Source organism: Chelonoidis abingdonii, chromosome 2 (assembly GCF_003597395.2).
Source record: "Chelonoidis abingdonii isolate Lonesome George chromosome 2, CheloAbing_2.0, whole genome shotgun sequence".
In the NCBI taxonomy this organism is placed as follows: Eukaryota; Metazoa; Chordata; order Testudines; family Testudinidae; genus Chelonoidis; species Chelonoidis abingdonii.
This window is the reverse complement of record NC_133770.1, coordinates 25,563,420-25,586,493: the sequence shown is the minus strand read 5'-3', so window position 1 is coordinate 25,586,493 and position 23,074 is coordinate 25,563,420. Positions and strand designations below refer to the sequence as shown.

The following is a 23,074-nucleotide window of genomic DNA, read 5'->3' as shown; positions in this document are numbered from 1 at the left end:
AATGGTATAAAAATACACAAAATTGGTTTGGTGATCTCAATCCTCCACAACACAGAAACCAGTTCCACAACTGACAGAAATTATTTCATACATTGGCAAGCTCATTGGAGAAGCTAAAAACTGAAGGGAATGGAGACAGAGCTAATTTTTTCAACACTAAAGGTGGTCTCACCCGGGTTGGGCAGGGCAGTGTATGTGCAGCATCACTCATGTATTGAACCTTTTCTGTCAATAATAGAGGTCATTACCCACCAGGGATGTCAATACATCATCTTGCAGAAATACGAAATCAGGGATTGGCAACCTTCCGCATGCAACTCACCAAAGTAAGTCCCCTCACGGGCCAGGCTGGTTTGTTTACCTGCCACGTCCAAAGGTTCAGACGATGGCGGCTCCCACTGGCCCCGGTTTGCCATTCAAAGCCAATGGGGGCTGCAGGAAGCAGCATGGGTTGAGGGATGTGCTGGCCGCCACTTCCCGCAGCTCCCATTGGCCTGGAACAGCGAACCGCAGCCAGTGGGAGCCGCGATCGGCTGAACCTGTGGACACGGCAGGTAAACAAACTGGCCGGCCTGCCAGGGGCCTTTCCCTGGCAAGCTGTGTGCCAAAGGTTGCCAATCCCCGGACTAAATGCACAAGATTTAAAAAATTCAAATAAATAAATAAATAGGATCTGCACATGCTCAGTGTGGGCCTAGAGAGACATTGGGGTTTGCAGGCCCGTTGGGGGCTTGTCTACATTAGAAATTCTTATCATATTAGGACATGTTAATTGACATGATATTGAACATGCAGTGGAGACAAGGCTATGTCATGTTTAACATCGTGCTAGCTAGCCATGGTAAACTATTGTTGCTCCATGGATTTCACGTGTGTCCACCCTAAGTTTAGCTATGACCAGCTGACATGATAGTCAACATGACTTGTCCTTGTCTTCACTGCATGTATAGCATCATATTGGTTCATCAACATGTGTCCTAACAAGGTGTGATTCCCCAAGGTAGATAAGGCCTTGGAGAGATGTAGACAGCACCTCAATAAATGAGGATGAGTTTCAAGGCCCAGGATAAGAGGGAGTCCTGTGGAACTCTGCAAAATTCACCATTTGTCTATAGAATTCAGCACAAAAAGTTTCATCCTGTTGTTTGATGTAATTTTGCATCTTCTCTGCCAAATTTGGCTTTATTCATGATTGAGATTAAATGGTTATTCTTGAATAAAAAATCTGCAGAACTACAAATGTTGGCATGTTTTGACTGGTATGGCCATAGCTGATAAAGGATAGGCCTATTGGTACCCATTTCTGCTCAAGAAAGCACCCTTTGTTACCAAAAACTGAGACTGAAAAATTAGCCTACGTTTGCTTTTTAAAAAAAAAAAAGAGTCTGACATATTTTTGAGTTTGTAATGAAAAGAGAAAACTGATTAATTTCACATTCCATTCCAAGCATTTCACACATTTCTCAAGCCATTCACAGTAAGTGCTGCCTGTTCTCTCCCTATCTGTCATTCTAACTTCAAATCAGACAGGAGTCAGTTTGCTCATCAGATGAGCTGGTGTCCCATATAAAAGCACAGAGAGTTAAAAGCTAGTTAGGAGAGGAGAGGGAGATGGGTGGGTGGGGGAAATATAGGCCATACTTCTAGTCTGGAGGAAATGCATTCCTAAAAGTATAGAAATGATCAGCATATAATGGAAAGTTACCTGGAAAACTATACTTCAGCAAGTTCCAACCCTCCTACCTTACATCCTCTTTACACTCACATGTGCCTTCTCTCTTTCATAAACTTTCTAGCAAGCGGCACCTTGGGCCTGATACTGCAAAAGTCACTGTTTCACATGGGACTCCTTTCACTAGTAAGGATGATTCGCACAAGTAAGGAACAGCAGGACTGAATCCTGGACCCATAGATATTCTAACTCTTTCATGGATCTGATCTCATATTATTTATTATTTTTATGACTACTGCAGGCTAGTCTAAACCTTGTGTATGCTCAGAAATAGGCCTGATTTCACAGTCTGTGCAAGGGCAACCCAGGGTTTGCACTGATTGAGCAGAACAGTGTTTGCTCTCTGATCAGTTTACCCAGATGTGCAAATCCCACACATCCTTTTCTTTGGTAAGATGTCTGCACCAGTGCTATTGCACTGATAGCTGAAATGGTACTATTCACAGGTGTAAAAAATGAAAACTTTTCAGTGCCAACAGTGCTTAATGTGAGGGTTTAGGAGGCTCACAAGGGGCTGCAGATGTGGCCAAAAAGAATTAATTTAATTTAAAATCAAGCTGTGCCGCTGAGGGGTGCATTTTAAGCACTGTTTTACCGCAGCATCTGCTTCCAGATATGCTAGACCCACTCCACACACAGATACTTTTTTTCAGTCCGTTTTAATCCCTCAGAACCACCCTCTGCCCACAAAATGCTGAAAAGCCATGTCCATTCCTGTAGCAAAACTGTTACTTCACCCATTACACCTCCACAATTGTAAAATTTCTCTCCACCCAGTAGGATTTATTTTCCTTCAGTCAGTGGTTCACAGACAGCTTCAAATTAACTTTGTGTTGAGTGTGGGGGTGTTGATTTGTATTTTTTTTTCTTCTTTTCCAAGTCTTTTGTTGTGCATTTACTCATGCTGAAAGACAACGTCCTGCTGACACTTAGAGAAGCATCAGTGAATAGAGTCTGCTGTACAGGCTGCAAAGCCATCTGGACTTTCTGCTGAAAAGGTTGGACATGGATTTAGGCAAGATTTTATCACATCTGAAAAAAAATCTGCAGACCGTACATCTTCCAAGGTTGCTGTCAGATTTTTTATTTTTTTTATTTTGTCAGTTGCAAAAAAAAAAAAATGACAAACAGTGGGAAGGCAATAAGCATGGAGATATAAATCTCTAGAGGAAGTTTTGTCAAAGGTAGTGGAGTATAAACAAAAAATAAATTAGTTTTGATTTTATCAGAAACTGGACAGACTTCTGTTCATATAATAGTTTTTCTGAGATTCTAGAAGCTGCCTAGACAGCATTTCCAAAAAGCTAAACACAGATTCACTCAACACAGGCAGAGAGTTTTTTCTTTCTGAAAGCTACAGAGGGTTAAAAAAGTATTCTCTCAGGAAAGAAAAGGGGGGCTGGGGAGACAAGAAGACATATATGCAATGAAAGAAAACTACAGGAGCTTTGAAATTCTGTGCCTTTTTTCCCCCTGGTTGATCAGCATGACACATTTTCCTACTTTTTCCAGGGAGTTCAGCTCGAGTCCAAAAGTGTTACGTAGCTTAGCAACGTCTGCTACAACAAGAAAAAAAAAAAAGAAAGTAAAAAAGCTTTTTTGCAAGGTAGTTTTGTAGTTTGAAGAAAAGGTAGAGCAAGGCTGTATGTCAGAATTAATCCCTTAACAAGGTGTCTTGTGAGCAGAACAGAAGATGGCAAGTTACTGGATGTAATTTATTGGCATGCCCTTTAGGTTATGTGCAAGTTGGCAAGTGTGCTAACATCCAGCAATTGCCTTAAAAACACATACCAATGACACAACTTATGTTTTCCAAATGCCAGATGTTAAGCACTGCATCTGCTGGTAATTCAATTTCCTCTGTACTCGTGCCATTTGAAATCTTGCGAGACTGTTATGTTGATGGGACAATGGCTGCACATTGGAACCTAGAAGTGTGACATTAGAGATCCTCAGGTGAAAGATGCCAAGCTTATATACTAATACACCTCTAGCCCAATATAACATGACCCGATATAAAACGCGGGGCGGCTCTATGTATTTTGCCACCCCAAGCACAGCGGTGAAGCGGCTTTCGGTGGCACACCTGCGGGAGGTCTGCCAGTAACACAGATTTGGTGGCATGCCTGCAGGAGGTCCACCAGTCCTGAGCCTTCAGCGTACCCACCACCGAATTGCTGCCAAAGCCATGGAACCGGTGGACCTCCTGCAGAAACGCTGCCGAAGGCAGCCTGACTGCCGCCCTCACGGCGACTGGCAGGCCACTCCCGATACCTTACCACCCGAGGCAGGCGCTTGCTGCACTGGTGCCTAGAGCTGCCCCTGATAACACGAATTCGGATATAACACAGTAAATCAGTGCTCAGGGGTGGGGGTGGTTGCACACTCCGGCAGATCAAAGCAAGTTCGATATAACGTGGTTTCACCTATAACACGGTAAGATTTTTTGACTCCTGAGAACAGTGTGTCTAAAGAAAAAAAATCTTCCTCCAATTTTTTTTGATCAACTCCTAGGATCTAGTGATCAGAGCACAAAACTAGGAGTCAGGACTCCTGGGTTCTATTTTCAGCTCTGCCACTAACTTACTGCAGCTTGGGCAAGTTACTTAACCACTCTGGGCCTCAGTTTACCCATTAGTAATGTGGGAATACTGTAATTGTATTGTACCCACCTCACAGGGGTCTTCTGAGGCTTAATTAATGTACTTGGAGAGGCTTGTTAAAAGGTGCATTATAAATGCAAAGCATTATGGTTTACTATTGCTTTATTTGTTTATTCATTTATTATTTGTCTTCATCTTCCCAAGAAGTTATAGTCCTCAGTTCTGTACTACAAAAATGTGGCTATGATGGGTAAGGCCCATATCTCATAACATACTTAGACATGTCAGTCCTAGTCTTAGACTCCACTGTGAGCCACAAAACTCCCACTCAAATTGTAGGTGCCTAAACTCATCCAGTGCTTACATTTTTTTACAGTACAAGTTTCCTAGCTGCCTAGGGCATCTGCACTGCTGCCTCACTCTGGGCATCGGGGTGCCTAAGCTCCAAAGCAATCATAAACTAGAGGAAGATAGTTGTTCATCCACCTGTCTCACCTGCAGGGCCTGATCTGGTAGATGCTTTCAGAAGTCACCTCCTGGATTGAGTCCACTAAAAATCTGACCACCTGCAGAAGAAGAGGTGGTAGTACCTCCCTTGCAACTTTTAGTCCTGTGAGGCAAGCACTAACCTGCTCACAATACTGACCTTCCTTTGTGGAGCCAGACCTAAATCACTTATGACAAGTATCTGCAGTAGCTATGATGGCAGTCTCCCACTCTTAATGTAGATCCAATGGATCCTACTTTCACTAGGAATGCTGTGATAGATATAATGTAGATATTGCACTATTAATGGCCAAATTCAGTCCACCACTTCCATATACATGTATGTAGATGAGAAAAGGTCATCAAGTGGGATATAGCTGTTATGCCCCATTATGAGTTATCCCAGGATCAACAGAATTCATACTCAATCACCTCCCAGAGCTGGTGCTCAGAAGCAGTTTTCTGAGGCAAGGGTTAGTGCCAGGGGAAGGCATCATCAAATTTTAGTGCAGGTGTTCCCAGATTTGGCCTTATCTGCCATACACAGATTATGACTGCTTCTGACAAAATTACCTGAGCAGAGAGTTCCATATGGGGGTGCAGGCAGATCAAAATATGGACTCATATTAATGCTGCCTTTTCAGCTTTAGGGTCAGATCTTCCACTAGGGTGAATAGACTTAGCTCCATCAACTTCAGTAGAGCTAAGTGGATTTATACTAGCTGAGGATTCGTACATTAATGTGCCCCAAAATCAGTGAAGGCCTGGACTTTGCCCTTGGTAACCCAAACAAACACCTTTCACACCCCATGAGATGCCATAGGATTTTGATACCATGTGTTTGGGAATTTCTCCTCTGCCAAACAAGTATAGCCCCAGTTGAAATAATGGCCCTGACTCTAGCTTTTAGCATAGCTCACAACACAAAACAACCGCAAATAATCTTGTTCGTGAGGAGAAATGCCCACAGCTGAGATAACATGAAATGTAAATTGCCTTAATACCCCTCCAGATCAAGCAAGAGATCATTAAGAAGACTAGAGGAGGATTTCTAGGATTATTACGCAAAATGAGAGCATGCACCTTAATAACTAGAAAACAGAAATCCAGTGTCTTTATAATGACTGCCTTTCAGTAGACTGTGTGTCTCGCTATGTAGCAGTTATGAAGGGTGCATTGTGTGATCCCTTGCTGGGTTCAGCAGTTTAGAATAGATGAGATTTGTTTTAGACACTGTCTGCCATCCTTCCATATGTAACAAAGCATATGTGTGATGTGAAATGCTGTTAATAGTACAGCTTTTTAATGAGAACCATGAACACACGGGGGCTGATTTTCAAAGTAGCGCTCATGGGATTTGAGAATACACTGTTCTCACACTGCTTCGAAATTTACCCAAGAGCCACTAACTAGTCTGATTTTAGTGTTGGAGCAGAACTTGAACAGTCAACAGTGTTGTTTGTGACAAGGGTATAATACTACTGTTAATTTCCGAAGGATGTTTTAGTGCATGTGAGAAAGACAAAGCAAGGAAATGGAAAACTGAAAGGACATTTCTCGGATGAAGCATTGACTTTATTAAAGAGATAGGGCTTGTAATATGAATTTAAAATCTAATTTTTATAGAGTATAAAAGGCTTTTTACAGAGTTAGCCATTCCCGAATGCTAGTAGCTTTATAAAGCTTTTATCTAGTTAAAGGAAACTCATTTGAGCTAATTTAATATTGGTAGTGGTACAACAGCTTGACACCTCAGGCTTGTCCTAAAGCAGTCACAATGTTGAGAAGTGAACACTGCTTCATTGTTTTGAATTATTCAGCATTTACAGCCAACCTTATATATGTCCCTGTAGAAAAAGGCTTTGGGGTTAAGGATCAGTTTAAAAAAAAAAAAAAGCCCACAATCCTTCCTTTCTGGCATTTGTTAGCAGGTGCAGTATTGACTTTAAGAATGATTCTGCAAACTTGGCATGGACATTCTTCATTACCTAAGCAATAAATGCAAACCTGTACTCAGAACTACCAGAAGCTGGTCTCCTTTAGGGAACAACTGCTTATTTCAGTGGAGAAGCTTGTTTCTCTAAATTTATTGAAATGGTACTCATTTTGAAAGCAAGCCGAATACAAACAGTAATGGATCAATCTCAAATGGAGGGGCTCATCCATTAGCATCCTAGCATTAACGCTCTAATGTGAATTTAAAGATTCCAATTAAATCTAGATGCAAAATGTTTTACAAGTAAATAGCAAACTGTAGTTTTTGGAAGAGGTAGGAATTTTGGATTTGACAATATTTTTTGTTAATATTCTCATTTGTATGGGTTCCATTTTTTTTCAGTCAGTCCAGAGGTATATGAAACAAATAAAAGATACATATTAAGTTTGATTGATGTAGTGTAGTCAGGGGATATTTTTCAGAAACAGCATAGTTTATTTACTGAACTCTTAAACTAAATTCCTGTTTGGTCTTTGTACTTCCCATTCTTGCTGTATATGTCTCCTTTTAGATGTTCATCAACAGCGTCTTTGGATAATCACATTTACTGAAGTACACCTATACTCACCTGATATGTGTGTGTTTATATAAAATTAAAAAACTAATGTATTACAGCAGCAGTCTCATCATAGTTACAGTTGAATCTCAGTTTCCAAATTTCCCCTCCTACTCCAAATACCTCAATTAAAATTATTCCTACTTCAAATTTGACATAAGCAGTCTCTGCCAAGCAGATAATTTTCCCTACAGTTTGAAGTTCATGAAAATCATTTTTAAGACAGAGTCTGCAAACATTCTCCTAGTGCTTTTTTGCCACATTCTACCACTTGCAAACAAAAGGTTTGTTGGCGACATTTTAAAGGAGGCTTTTCAAAGGATTTTAGTGAGCTGTGGTGCAAAGAACCAAGCTTGACATGGACAAACTAGTAAGACCAGGCTTGTTAGGAATCAGCAAATTCTTAAGGTTCACTGTGGCTGCTAATGACCTTCAGGAAGCACACAGCGGATATGAACTTCTTCTAGAAGTTGGACGGATTGCTTTTTCAGGTACAGTTTACAGCCATATGCCCATTCAAAGAGTCTCATCCAAGAGTCAGTGAATTCAGTGGAAAGCCTCCCATTGACTTCAGGGGGTTTTACAAGTAAATAGTAAACCGTAGTTTGGACCAGGTGAAGAGTCAGGTTCCAAAGGTTCACAGGAAAAGGGTCCTCAACACTCCTCTCATTTCCTTCTCCCACTCCCATCTTTGTATCTTTTCCATCGATATCTTCCTGCATGGAATGACCTCCCAGCCGCAGGGAGTCAGCTTCCCATCTTCTTCCCCCATAAAGCCCTATTTTTTCTGTGAAGCCCACAAATTAAAGTAGTCAGAGTAGGAATTTACTGAAGTGACTCCTTCCTCTGGGTCTTCCAGTGTTTGTCAGTCTTGTATTTAACTGTAAACTCTGCAGTGCAGGGACTCTCTTGATCCTAGAGTTTCATCCATCACCAAGCACATTGTTGATGCTTAACAAATAATCACTAATGATATAAAAATAAATAGACTAGATTAGCTTATGTGGAAATATCTCTGCCCTGGAAGGGACTGAGGAACAAGGAGGGTAATACCTCCTTAGCAGGAGAGGAAAGATTGTCCAAACAAAAACTGCTTTGCGAGCAAGAATTTTTTGCCTAGTCCCAGCACATTTAGCTGAGACAGCAGAGGTCAGATGAATAGATCAATGCCTCACATGTGCAGAACAAATACAGTTTGTTTGATGATTGCAGAAATATAGAATTTACCATGAGAGCTGCACCACATATATAGTTAAAACATTCATAATAGGTTTACTGAACAGTTTTTCTTGCTGTAGGGATTCTTCTGGGCAAATCAATGAGAGGAGCTCACCTTTTTTATCAATTTTGGTCTGAGAAACTTGAGGGTGCTCAATTTAAAAGTACATTATTTTTTATTAAAGGTTTGGTTAGAAGTACAATGCAGGGATGTGTAACAGGTTACATATGTGCACAGCTCACTCTAATAAATATGATTAAACAGACTCTCCTGAGTTGGGATGTACACTGGATGTGTTCAGCTGAAATGAAAATATATATTCGGACAAAATAAAATAATGTCCATGTGAGATAAAATAAAGTCCCTCTCCTCTGGTCCCTGAGGGATAAACCAAAGCCAGACATAATGATCGGTACCATATAGCAGTTATGATCAGACAGAAATAGTCATTGCACATCTCCAGGAAAGAATCACAATGAGCTCCCTGGCAGTGTCCTGTCCCTTTAGTAATACTGTATAAATGCCTTTGCATGTTAAAGAAGGGCTGAGTTATGAAGGGAAGCAAGGAAATATCTCTATTTTACATAGGGGGAACTGAGGCACACAGTAACTTAAATCAATGTCACAGAGGAAACGTGATTAGGCTCAGTTTCGAGCCCCAGTCTCTTGAGTCCTCAGTCTACTGCCGTACCACTCAAACCACCTTCCTTATAATCTGCCTGTCTTTTTATCTATCTATTTATTTGGTTTCTATCATCAAAGTATCTGAGTGCCCTTCCACCTGCACATAGAACTTCCACTCATGCCAGAAGACAAGGATGGAAAGCAGCCTATGACACTTTACCATCTTTTCTTCTCAGACCTGTATCTTCCAGATGATATAGTCCATGGAAAGAAGCTGACTAATTAATTGGCTCAAGGATACCGGTGTTAGGAGATAAATTTCCAACCAGCTATGGAAAAGTTATTTCCAAGCTCAGACCAAAGTGTGCTAGGTAGCTATTTGCTACATACCCTGACCACTTTGTCTGCCATTTACCCCTGTTCCACAAAGGGCTGATGAGATGTATGATTTATTGTCAGATACTTTAGAAAGGTATCTCTTTATAATTCAAATCCTCTGTGCCAGTTTTTTCTTCTATTGGATTCACGAAGAAAAATACTGATTCCTACTTTCAAAGAGGGTACATTTTCTGCAGCTTCTGTTATCAGTGAAGGAGGTTGTGAACCTAATTCCCCATTCCCCGTGCTCAACATTTACCCCCAAATGTCAGTAATTTACTGCAAAATAGAATACTTGGGAGACAGGAGTAACAGAGCCCTTTGTGATATCTGTTTAGTAAAATATTTCATCCCACCCATATGCAAATCTAACCTTTCTGATATTTCAACCCTATAAACCCAAAGACAGGATTTCAATAGAAAATATTTACGAAAGGCTTTCTCCTTTATAATCTATTGATTTTAATATCCTTACCAGTCCTGTTGAATGTCAGTTTTACCCTGAAGACTGCCCCTGCAAACTTGAACACATTTAATTATTTATATCATTTGGAATATTAGTGCTGAGACATGAATAAAAGTTTTCGGTTTTGTAATGTTATGATCTAAAGTTTGATTTTCTCTGCAAATAGTGGTGGTAATTTGATATTGCAATCAGGAGTTACAGAAGGGTACAGATGACACAATTCAGCTTGAAAAGGAGTGACATTTATTTTCCACCTTATTTATGTACAGTAACAAAGAGCTCTTTAAATCCAGTGTTCCATTTTAGAGTATAGTTTTGCAGCTACAGATTCAGAATTATCTGTATTCTTCTTTTTTTTTAACTAGGTACCTAACTGAAGGCTTATTTCTGCCATCAATTACACATATCCAACCTTCATTGATTTCAGTGCTGGTGGGTAAGTGTAGCTGACAGCAGAGTTTGGCAGATCTAGTTTGCCTTACACACATCACTCACCTCATTGACTAATGCAAGCAAGGTTTTGATGCTGAAGCTTGTTTCTGGCTTAAATTTTCTGTTCATGTAGAAAAATCAAACTATGGAACATATGGAAGCTGTGATTTAAAAAGCAGACAGACCAAAAAAAATGTGTTCTGAAACTTAGTATGGGAGTTTAAAGAATTTGCTGAATTAAAGGTTCGTTCTGCTAGAGAGCCAGATTCTGTCGCCCTTTGTTAGTGGGAGTAATACCTTACTCTGTTGATTTCAGTGGGACTGCTCAGTGAGTAAGGTATTACGCAGTGTACATGTGACAGAATCTGAGTCCTGATTCAGCAAAGCGTGGTCTTAAATCCCACTGACTTCAAAGGTTGAAAGTTGAGCACATGCTTAAGCACTTGGCTAAATCTGCATCCTAGCACACAGGACTAAAGTAAAGCCCGCTGAAGTGTGTTCTCTCCACTGACTTCAGTGGATTTTGGATCAAGCGCAAAGTCTGTAGGAAAGCTCATCTCCTAGCTATATGTGCTATACATAGTGCCCTTCATACCCCTAGATACACCTATACCTAATGCCCTTCATACACCTACATTCACCTATATATAGTGTCCTTCAGGAATTGGACCCTGTATCAGTAACTGTGCATTCTTGTGGATTTTCAAAGCATTGAATGTCAATAGTCCCCTCTCCCCCCACCAAGATTTGCAGTTTGTTTATGCCATTACACTTTTAGTTCAACTGCATGCTGTCCTGCTGACTGTATAGTTCACAATGAATATATCTATTTTCTTAAGTTTCTGTATCTTCCTTATGGCCTACCTTTTTCACCAGCTGTGTGATTGTCGTATGGAGATGCCAAGATCTATTCTGCTCTTTCATTTAAACAAGAAGGGGACTCTTGTTTTCAGTCCTGATACATGGCAACTGTAACCATGGGTGTCACCAAATATAGAGTTTCTCACGGGTGCGTTTCATAAAGCAGAAATGTCAAAGACTGGCCCCCAGCCCCCGCCTCCCTGTGTGCGTGATTTTAAAACTCTTTGGATGGCAGCCAACTTTTCCTTGCCAATATTCCTAAGAATCCTGGTGATGGAATTGTCGCCAGGCTCACGTCATCCTTTGATACTTAGAATTTCTTGGCTTTTACACCATTGGCAAGTTACCTAGCTATATACCTGTTAGTAATTTAGGATTGTTGTTTAATTGTAAAGCCATGACCAAGAAAGTTTATTGGCTGGAATACCACAGATGTCTGTGAGCTGGAGGGGATAAGTCTGTACAGCACTTACTTCCACAATGTTCATCCACTGTTTATTAAATCCACAATTTAGGTTTGGTTTTTGTTTGTTTGTTTTGTTTTAATGGAAAGATTCAAACCTAATATGGGGCCTGATATAATGCCACTGAAGTCAATGTAAAGGCTCCAGTTGACTTGATAGATCAGGCCAATGATGCTGTTATGGTAGTTTATGTTTCAGTATGTTGTAAGAGCGGGAGACCACACATTCTAGGACTGGGAATCAGGATTGTGTTCTATTCCCAGCTCTGCTACGAAGTCACTGTGTGGACCTGAGCTCAATCCTGCAAGGTACTGAGTACTCTTGTAATGTACTACCCACACTCAGTTCTCATTGGAGTAAATAGGAATAGGAGGGCATTCAGCACCTCGCAAGACTGACCCCTTAATCTCTGCATACCTCATTTTCCCCATCTGCACAAAGAAAGATCATGTTGCTTATCCACCCATATGAAGTCCTTTGAGATCTGCAGATGAAAATTTCTATATAAGTGACAAGTATTAGCATTATATCGTAGCTCTTTGATTGCCTTTTAGATTAGGTCTTGCACTCCTGCCTGATGTTTCTGACTCTTACTGTATTTTACAGGGACTAGCGTATGTCACTCCATCACTTCTACATTGCATTAATTTTACTGGCATCCTGTTCAGCAATTTATTCCCAAACAAAAATACTCTCCTGACTTATCTTAGCTAAGAGGCTTCACATTTAATGGATTTCCTATTCTTTAAAGTCCCTGGTCACTCTTTGAGATCAGTGAATGCTAAATTCCTTATTGTCCCTGAATGTTATATGAAGTCATGTCATTCTTTTGCCTTTACTGAGTCTCTTTGCCCTCTGGCTTTAGAATCCACTGCCAAATGAGGTAAAGAATGTTCCGAGTTCTGGGATTTCTAAATCCAAAGTTATTTGTTCTTTTGAGCATTTTAAAAACGAGTCTTTTAGGAATTGCATGTGCCTCTAAGCTAATTAACTCTTAATGAGCACAAAATGCCTTGGGATGCTTATATGGAGGGCACTGTGGAAATGCAGACAAGGATTTGTCTGTATACTGTGGGAGATTAAATGGATGATTTGAGTCTTTTTAAGATGATGGTGCAGATTGTTTCACTGAGACATTCCCTTTTTAAAAAATTCTAAATGAAGCTGGTCAGATTTGCAGTCCACCCTATGTGAACCCAACCATAGCAATCTTGGGTGCATATTTTTATTTTCCTATATGGCTTATTGTTTGTTTAAATATGGAAAAAAAGATTAGAAACAGAGTTTTACATCATGAAAACCGAGCAGTATTAGAGTGGTCACCATAGAGAACTGGAGTTCAGGGCAACTGGGTGCTCCTCCAAGCTCTGAGACTGATGCTCTTGGGCCCATCATTTACCCTTTCTGTGCCTTAGTTCACCCATCTGTAAAATGGTTACAATTGTATTTATATTACAGATTTGCAGCGAGTCTTAATACATGGATATTTAGTGTTTGGGGATACTTTAATAAAGGTACTATTGTTGTTAATATTCATAAGTGCCAAGTATTATTATAATTCATAGATTGATAGTGTGTACGACCAGAAGGGATCATTAGATCATCTATTCTGACCTCGTATATATCACAAGCCATTACATTTCATCCAGTTACTCCAATACTGAGCCCAATAACTCAGGTCTGACTAAAGCACATCTTCCAGAAAGGCATCCAATCTTGATTTCAATACAGAATGAGATGGAGAATCCACCAGTTTCCCTGGTAGTTTGTTAGGTAGTTTATCACCCTCAGGTTAAAAATTCATACCTAATTTCTCATTTGAATTTGTCTAGTTTCAGTTTCCAGCCACTGGTTCTTGTTATGCTTTTCTCTGTTCGATTAAAGAGCCCTTTGCTAGTCCCTATTTTCTCTTCATGAAGGACTTATACACTGTAATCAAGTCAGCTCCCAATCTCCTCTTTTAAGCTAGACAGGCTGATTATTATTATGCTAGAGATTTTCCAAAGCACAAAAGTGAGTTAGGCTCACTGCTCCCATTGACTTTCAATGAAAGTCAAGTGTCTAACCGCCTTTTAACTTTTGCTCAAGTGACTAGGGTGACCAGACAGCAAGTGTGAAAAATCAGGATGGGGGTGGGGGGTAATAGGAGCCTATATAAGAAAAAGACCCAAAAATTGGGACTGTCCCTATAAAATCGGGACATCTGGTCACCCTACAAGTGACACTGGGTTCCATCCCAAAGAGTTGACTCAGCAGATGCTACTTAGATTTGCAGACTTTAAGGGTGTTCATGTGCACCAGAGTTATCACTAGCAATATGAGTTATTTTATTATTAACACGCATCCACGTAGCACTGCTTCACTTCTTCACAGAACTAAAATAGCTCAGAATTCAGATTTCCTGTCACTAGTCTGAAATGTCAGGTGCCTAAATATATGTGTTTATATATATAAATACTGATGATCTTTTGGCTAACATTAAGCTGAGGATGTGACAAGACCCTGTCTATTATTCCGCAAACATTCCATGGCATGTTTGCAGACAATTCTTAGCACTTATATCACCTTCAAAGTACTTCTCAAATATTACCCATTTAATGCTTGCAACAGTCGCCTGAGGTTATTAAGCATTATTATCAGCCATTTTATATACAGGGATATTAAGAGATGGACAAGAGAAGAAACCAAATGAGAGTTACACAGAAAGTAGGATGTAGAAATCAGGAACACCTGCAATTGGGAGTGGCGGAAGGTCCCAAAAAGTGGGGGGGCCAGCAGCTCCTGAATGGTGGCTGCACACCCCAAAGCCATCCCTACCCCTTGCGGTGCTACTCCTGCCTCCCAAACTCCTGTCCCCATTCTGCCCTTTCTCCCTGAGCCCCCACCCTCACACTACCCATTCCCCCAAGACCCCTCCCTGGCATTATCCCTTCTCCCAAAGCCTCCACCCTCACCCCTTCTTCCTGAGGCCCTGCTCCCACATGGCCTCTTCCCCCCAAGACCCTGCCACCTCCACCAAGTTGCTCACCCTTACAGCCAGTAAAAAGTGGTAGGGGTATGCCCCCCCATTCCAGTGCCCCTGCTTGAAATCCCATGATCCGCTAGAATGAGGGCCATTGAGGATACCCCTACACTGCAGTCACATGGTACGATTGTGTAGACATTCCCAAACTAGCTTTGAACTTGCTAGCTCAGATACCAGAGGAGTGAAGCTGCAGCAACAAGGGCTTCAACGCAAGCCAGGCCCGTGTATAATTACAAGGTTCCAGGTGGGCTTGGACAGGCTGCACTGAAGCCTGGGTTGCCGCAACTTCATTGCTGCAGTACCCAAGCTAGCTCGAATAAAGCTAGCTCAGGTATGTCTACACAGACTTCAATCACGCTATGTCATTGCAGTGTAGAATGTTAACCCTGACATGCTGACCACATAGGTCCGTAGTTAGTTAACTAAGGTATATGGGTACATGACTAAATCTTTGAATATGCTAATTTTTGATGCACTGAGCATCACAGCTGTATTAATGATATCTATAGTTTTTATTATTGTTTAATATTTATATTTTGGTAGTGCCTAGAGAGCAACCACATCAGGGACTAGGGTTGCTAGTTGCCCAGTTTTTGACTGGAAAGTCTCTTTTATTTGGACTTTTCCCAGAGATGCAGTTTAGCCCAATAACAGTGAATGGCAATAACTGCCGCTTAATCAGGACAGTGTTCATGAAGACTCTTCTAAATCGACCAGATTGCTCAGTGATTGCATGATGCCAGTGAGACCCCTAAGAGATCTGAAGCCAGAGCGCAATTCTAAGCTTGAGTCTTGTAACACAGAAGTTGCCAATTGAAAGAGTTTTTGTTGTTGTTTGTTGCTGAGAAAAACTTAGGCACCTAATCAGAGCAGCCAATTAACAGGGCTGTCCTGTACAGTGCTTCAGATAAGAATATCAGTGTAATCTGCTGACGGGCCACAAAACAGTTTGTGTACATTGACCGTTTGCCCGCATGGCCGCCAGCCACTCCCAGTGGCCATGGTTCGCTGTTCCCAGCCACAGGTTGCCCACCACTGGTTCTGATCTGTTTTCAGTAGCCCCCTCCTGTGATTGTGGGTGAAACTCTCTCAGATTATTCAGACTGGAACTCTTAATGTGGCTTGGAGCACTGAACAGAGTAGGGCCCGATCCTGAGAAAGGCTGAACACCCTCCTCTCATTGCCTATTGACTTCAGTGTGGCAGTGGTGCTTAGCACATCTCAGGGGCAAGCCCCGCTGCTGCCTAGTGTAGCCCATACCAACACAGTGCTGCAGGGCAGGGGTTACTGCTCTTTTGCAGGTACCATCCTTTGTGTGAAACATAATTGAGGTCCCTCCAGCTGTTTCTAGTGGCTATCTACGTGGAAACTAAAAATCTTAGGATACGTTTCTAAAAGAGTTGGCGATAACCCCGAAGTCATCACTTCTGTTCTCATAGTTTCACTGGGCCATTAAAGGCTCTTCTTAAATGTGGAAAAAGGAGCTTCTTGTGGTCTCTCAGATGCAACACAGAACTCGAAGGGCATCTCAGACTTTGCTTGGTTAGGACACAACCAAGGGACAAAGTAACTTTTCTTTACATTTCGTGAAGCGCTTGAAAGCTTTGCTAAATTAACATTCATGAACAACAAAAATACTGAAAAAAATCACTTTGAAAATTAGGTGACTCCCCCACTGTTCAGCCCACTGTTAAATAATTTGCCGGGGAAAAGAAAAACTTTTTCTGACAAGTAAAATGCTTTCAAGACTGGTACATTTTTCTATGAACTAGTCCTGGGCCAATTACCAGAAACAAAATTTGTCAATTTCTAGATCTTTTTCTTGAGCGCTAAGGATTTGATTCCAAGCCTAGTCAAAGTGAGGCTTCCTATTGATTCGGTGGGCTTTGAGTCAGCTCCGAACATGGACCTTCTCAGGATATGTCAACGCTGCAGTAAAAACACCCGTAGCATCAAGACTCTGAGCTCAGGTCAATTGACTTCTGCTCATACGGCTCAGGCTGCAGGGCTAAAAATAGCAGTGTAGACATCCCCAAGCCCAGGTTCTAAAGCCCACTCCCCTCATGGGTTTTAGAGCCCAGGCTCCAACCTGAGACCAAACATCTACACTGCAATTTTTAACCCCTTAGCCAGACCCCTGTGAGCCCAATTCAGCTGACCTGGGACAACCTCGACTATGCTATATGTCTTTTGTTGCAGTGCAGATGTACCCTTAGAGGCAGCTAGTAGTCATTTATGATATTGATAGTCTCCTAGGGCAGGGGTTCTCAACCTTTTTCTTTCTGAGGCCCTCTCAACATGCTATAAAAACTCCATGGCCCACCTGTGCCACAACAACTGGTTTTCTGCATATAAAAGCCAAGGCCAGAATTAGGGGGTAGCAAACAGGGCAGTTGCCTGGGGCCCCATGCCACAGGCACCTCCATAAAGCTACATTACTTAGGCTTTGGCTTGAACCCCCAGTTATGAGGTTCAGGGCCCTGGGCTTCAGCCTCAGGTGGCAGGGCTTGGAACAGCGGAGCTTCGGCTTTCTGCCCTGGGCCCCAGTCAGTCTAATGCTGGCCCTATTTGGTGGACACCCTGAAGCCTGCTTGTGGCCCCCCGAGAGCTCTGGTCCCCTGGTTGAGAACCATTGTCCTAGGGGATCATTCTTTTTACCTTTTTGCTGAGGTCGGTGGAGCTTAATTCTAAAAGGGCAATCTCAAAGGCAGAAGGCTGGTTATTAATCTCCAGACACATCCAAGTGCTTCAATCAAAGAATGTGAAAGATTCCTTCTGATTGTGTCTTTCAGGAGTTTGCTGATTCCATATATCAAATGGTTACACAGAAGTTTCAAGAGTTGACAGACAATTTCACCTCCATGCACGCACGCCACAAAACCCTTGCAGGAATTGTGATGACCAGAGGTAAGATGCCCTTTAATTTCATTATTTTATTTTATTTTATTTTCCTGAAACATTCTTCATGAATAAAGAATGTATTATTTACCCAGTCCACAGTACTAAAGAATCCCTTTACTCCAATACATAAAAATATACAGTAATGAGAGAAAACAAGCGTCAAATATTTAAACTTCGAGCAGGTGGACAAAAAAATGTATTGATAGTAGAAATACAGATACATTTATAAATATACCATTTTCTCTTTATTCATGGAAGGAAATGCAGATCTGGCTAATTTGATTTCTTCTGACAGGGGTTCCTTTTTAATTATCAATAAGAAAAATATTAGCTCTTTTATTTGGTTGTTTGTTTGTTTATTATTTTTAGAGCTGGAGCCATTTAGTCGTACATCTAATTTAAGACTGTCAGGTGAAAACAAATCTCGGCCCATTTCTCTTCCACTCTAAGTAAGCCCAGAAATCTAAGGCTTTCTATTCTGCTCGCATCTAAACACAGGAAATATTCATGAGGAGACGCTTGGATGTTCAGTTCTGTTAGCCTCTAAACAGGGGATGTACTCAACCTGAGAGCATATACTACAAAGACATGTTCATCAGGTGGATAAAAGCATTGCATAAATGGCCTTACTTTGTTTGTTTGCATAGGAGTGATTACCTCGTTTCTGGGTACCTTATGATATTTACGAGAATGTCACCATCCCAGATAGTGCATTAAACATCATTCTCACTCAGAAGTGTGGAGCAGTAGATAGACTTTAGATATAAAAGGGAAAACTTGGAGGTGAGAGAAATGTATAATTAATCAAGGCTTTTCTGTCTTGTTCCTTTCAGCAATTACATTAGCCGCATTAAACAGGGGCAATTGTGCGTATTGCAGAACAACAGGCTGGAGATAGGATTACCTACCAGATCCTTTCAAACTACAAATTCTACATCCTATAGACTAACACATAATTCCACGTACCTGTTGCCTCCTATTGAAAGGAAGAGCATGAGAAATCAGCATTAGAGTCACAGAAATTAGAGACAGAGTTGGCCTAATGGTCTTTTCCACCATTTGTCAATGCAGTATTGCTCCCCACCTATATTTCCTACTATATTGACCAACCTACTATGATTATTGTTGTTTGTATTGTGATAGTGCCTAAGAGCTCCAGTTGTGAACCAGGACCTCCATGGTGCTAGGCGCTGTACAAACAGAGAACAAAAAGATGATCCCTGCCTCGAAGAGCTTACAGTCGAAGTAAAAGAAATGAAGGGGGATACAACAGTCAGATGGGGGATCACTAGGAAACAATAAGATAATACGGGTTACCCCATTAGGCAATGGTCTCAGTCTACCAACTGTCTAACCAATATCAGGTTTTTTTGTAGGCATTATAGCACAGGAAAAAATGTAAGGGCCTTGAAGCAGGACAGTGAGAGAGCTTTGCACGTGTTTAGGGGAGCTCTTCCTGAGCATATCGGGCCTCACAGGAGAAAACATGAAGTTGTTTCTTTGAAAAAGTCTAGTTATTGGTATCCTGAGTAATGTGGCTTCAATCACTTCCTCTTGCATCTGACAAAGTGGGTATTCACCCACAAAAGCTCATGCTCCAAAACTTCTGTTAGTCTATAAGGTGCCACAGGACTCTTTGCTGCATTTACAGATCCAGACTAACACGGCTACCCCTCTGATACCTTCCTTTGGGAGACTGCTCCACAAGTGAATCAATCTCATTATCAAGAAGATTTTCCTAATATTCAGCGTACATTTTCTCATTTATAACTTCATCTCATTCATACCCATGGTGCCACCCTATATAACCCTTCTGCCTCCTTGGGACCCAATCCTGGCTCCACTTAAACAGGCACAGTAGAGCCAAAAGTACCAGAAACAAAGCCATTAGATCCATGCATAACCAAAATAAACATAGGAGTAGGAGGGGTGTAGTGGAACATGTCCACTGCCCGCTCCAGCCCAACAGTTGCTGGACATGGTCAGTTTGAACTGGTGGCTTTGCTTCCTTGTGTGGGGAAGGTGGGGAGTTTGAAGAGTCCTTCCTCTAGCTCCTTTTGAATTTAATACGAGTAAAATCCTTTAACTGGGATTTCATTCTCTTGCACTTCACATTTCTTCATAGTCAGCACAAATCCAAGAAACAAATATATTTAATTTATCCTCATCGGTCCATTCCTCCAGACTCTTCATTATTTTAATTGTTTTCCCTCTGAGTTCTCCCACTTTAAATTCTCTCCAATTTGTCATTAGATTTTACTGGTCCTAAGGAGCCCCCCAGACTGAACTCACTGCTATAGGTGTGCTAAAGAGAAGATACCAAGCCAAAAGCAGCCTTATCTGGACACATTCCCCATGAAGATGAGTCCCTTCTTGCCTGAGCATATCTGCAAACCCGTGGATAGGGAGGATTATTTGCCATTTGTGAAACTACATTCTGTTCTGTACTTGCAAGGTTGTGCTCTTTTCCCAGCCATCATTCCGAGAGGTAGCAAGGATCATGAAGAATAAGGTTTCAAAGGTGGTAGGGGTAGATTTCACTCTTATCAGCAGACCTATGAATAAGTGCAAATCTCTTGTGTTATTAACATGGAATCTGGCTGCTACCCTGGACAACTGTAAAAGCTAAGCAAATACATAATAATAACAGCAATAAAATAACTCTAGTAATGTCTTATTAAATTTGATGAGATACATAGCTCCCTGCATCCAAAACTCATTCTGTTTTTCCCCTCATTTCAATTTAAAATCATATGGCTTATAAATAGAATTTTCCATGCTTGTGCTGTTTTCAGGCAAAACTTGTAAAAAAACACAATGTGATTGTGAGATAACTGCCATTGAGATAATACAGCAGCTCTACAGACAAAACAACAGTGCAGCAAATTGGTTCTCTTTTCCTGCACTCTGGCATTTTTTTCTGCTTTTTCAGATTACAGGGGAAACCAAAGAGAATTGCAGTTGAGTGCTGTGTCTGAGTTATGTTTTAGCACCAAGGGCAAATTCCTAGCTAGAAGGAAGAAGCAAGAGGGGAAAAATGTAGAAAATGATGTTATTGAGCAGCTATGAGTTTTCAGTAGTGATAAATTGCTCGTAGGAAAACAGAATTTCCATCCCACAGGAAATTCTGACATTTCAAATTTTGTTTTCATCCCAAATCTTGATGAAAAGTTGAAATCTTGAAATATTTAGCAAAATGGAAATTTCAAAATATTTTGATTCAAAAACATCAAAACGACCTTATGAAAGATTTCGTTTCCATAATGCTGAAATATTATAATGTAATATACATGAAACAATAAACTCAAAGCAAAATGTTTCAACACTATTAGAACAAAATGTTTTGACATTATCCGAGTGAAATATGACAATATTATTGGTATGAAACAAGAAAATTGAAAGAAATCATTTTGAAAGTGTCAAATTGGTTGAAACCAGCACATTCCCATGAAATATTTTGATTTTGACAAAATCACATTTTCCAATGGAAAACTGTTTTGTGAAAAAAAATCAACCATCTCTAGTAATAATATAATCCATAGAAAATCACAGAAAATAAAGATCTACCCCTTTTCCCTCCAGGATCTTCTGAAATAAATTGTTAGGTTTATTCATTAGTGTAGCACAATATTAATGTGAGGGCTTTATTCTCACCAGTTTTACACTGATTTAACAAAATGGTTGTCCAACTCACTTTTACTTCAACTAGAAAGACAACCAAGACAGAACTGTATTAAATACACACTGTCAACTCAGAATATACATGTTTAATACTTACTGAGCATTTTTTCAGAGGAGGTAAGTGGTATCAAATGCATATTAAAGAAAGGGTGGCTAAATTATCTGGAACAAATTCACATTATGCTGTAGACTAGCATTGTGCAAAACATTATCTAGAGATGGATATGAACTGGAACAGATCCCAAGCCCCTCCACCTTTCAGGAGGTTCAGACTCTGATCCAAATGCAGCATGTCATAAGATGATGTGAACCATTTTGCACTTCGCGAATGTTGGGATCTGGATCTAGAGTGAGCTTTCCATCTCAGAAACATCCCTAATGTTGAGATCTAATTTGAAACTGAGCCCAAGTTCATTGAAAACTTGGGCCAGGTTCACTATCTTTCTGTGACCCTGGGCTTCATCTTTCAACAAACCACATGCACATGCTATCCGACCCAACATCCCCCAGCCTTGCTGAGTTCTTCTGGAGTGGGGATGGACTAATCACCTGGCACTTTAACCCTTACTGTCCAACTGATACTACATATCTGGGCTGTATAAAAATTGCTGTGATGGCAATAAAATGTCATCCTTATCCCTTCGATATTTTGACATTTGTTTTGGTCTTGTCCTATATCTCTGTGCTAGAGCTGTGCAATCCACTACCTGCACATTGCACGATGCTGGGAGGGAAGGGCAAAGGGGAATGTAGATGGCACCTTTGCCAAAGAGCAGGGCTTGCTCCTCTCCACCCTTCTCCCTGTACCTCCACATTTTCACTATTGTAGGCCACAGGAAGAATGAGGCCACATTTTCAACACTAGTGTTAGTTTATTTGGAGTGTAAAGTGATATTCGTATTCTAGAGGCAAGTGTAAAACAATGCTAAATTGAATGTTTTGTTCAAGTGGAGAGTTAAAATGGGAGGATAATGCCAAACTGGACCAGTGGAGGAATGTTCATTTAGTCTCTCCTCTGCCAAGCCAGCAGCACCACTCTGGGAAGTATGAGAGCAAGGGAGGCAGGAAAGCAACCCAGGAAGAAAAAAAAAAGAGAAGGAGACTCAAGACAATCTGCAGTCCTGAGCAACACTTCTGCATGCCACCGCCCTATAACAGGGGAACTCTTCCTCTGGGTGTGTCAGGGTTGGGGGAGGGAAAGGGAGTCTGTGAGCCTTCTTGATAGTTCAGTGCTTATGATAAAAGCAACCTGGTGCATGGGGCTGCAGCACCAATGAGGTTTGGCTCAGCCCCCCCTGCTGCCCTAGGCAGAACCTATGCCACTGCCTAGTTTGTCTATAGATAGAGCATTCCCTGGAGAAGATGAATGAGCACTCCAACAGGAGGAACTTTTCCGCTTTGTTGGGCAAACTTCTCAACAGTCAGAGAACATTAGTCCAAAGGGGGTTCATGGCTAATCAAGGTTTGGAAGAAAGAAGATCCATTTCTTTTGAGAAGTTGATGGTTTAATTAAGGGGGAAAGGGAAGTTACTGTTAAGTGATGCTTTCTGGTTTACTGCAATCAAGTTTTGATTGGCTTCTCATGGAAGTGCTTCTGTGCATTTATATTCCTCCTTTCCATTTAGGGCATACCACAGGCAAAATGCCTCC

The 23,074-nt window shown here is 41.1% G+C and overlaps 1 protein-coding gene across 2 annotated transcripts in view; it reads left to right on the top strand.

Moving 5' to 3' along the window:
• ADARB2 (adenosine deaminase RNA specific B2 (inactive)) overlaps nt 1-23,074 on the top strand; it is a 447,041-nt gene that overhangs the window by 340,396 nt on the left and 83,571 nt on the right. For both annotated transcript variants that reach the window (XM_075062213.1, XM_032782113.2), the window contains exon 3: nt 17,635-17,749. In XM_075062213.1, the coding sequence (XP_074918314.1) occupies nt 17,635-17,749 (115 nt within the window). The remainder of the gene's footprint in view (nt 1-17,634; nt 17,750-23,074) is intronic.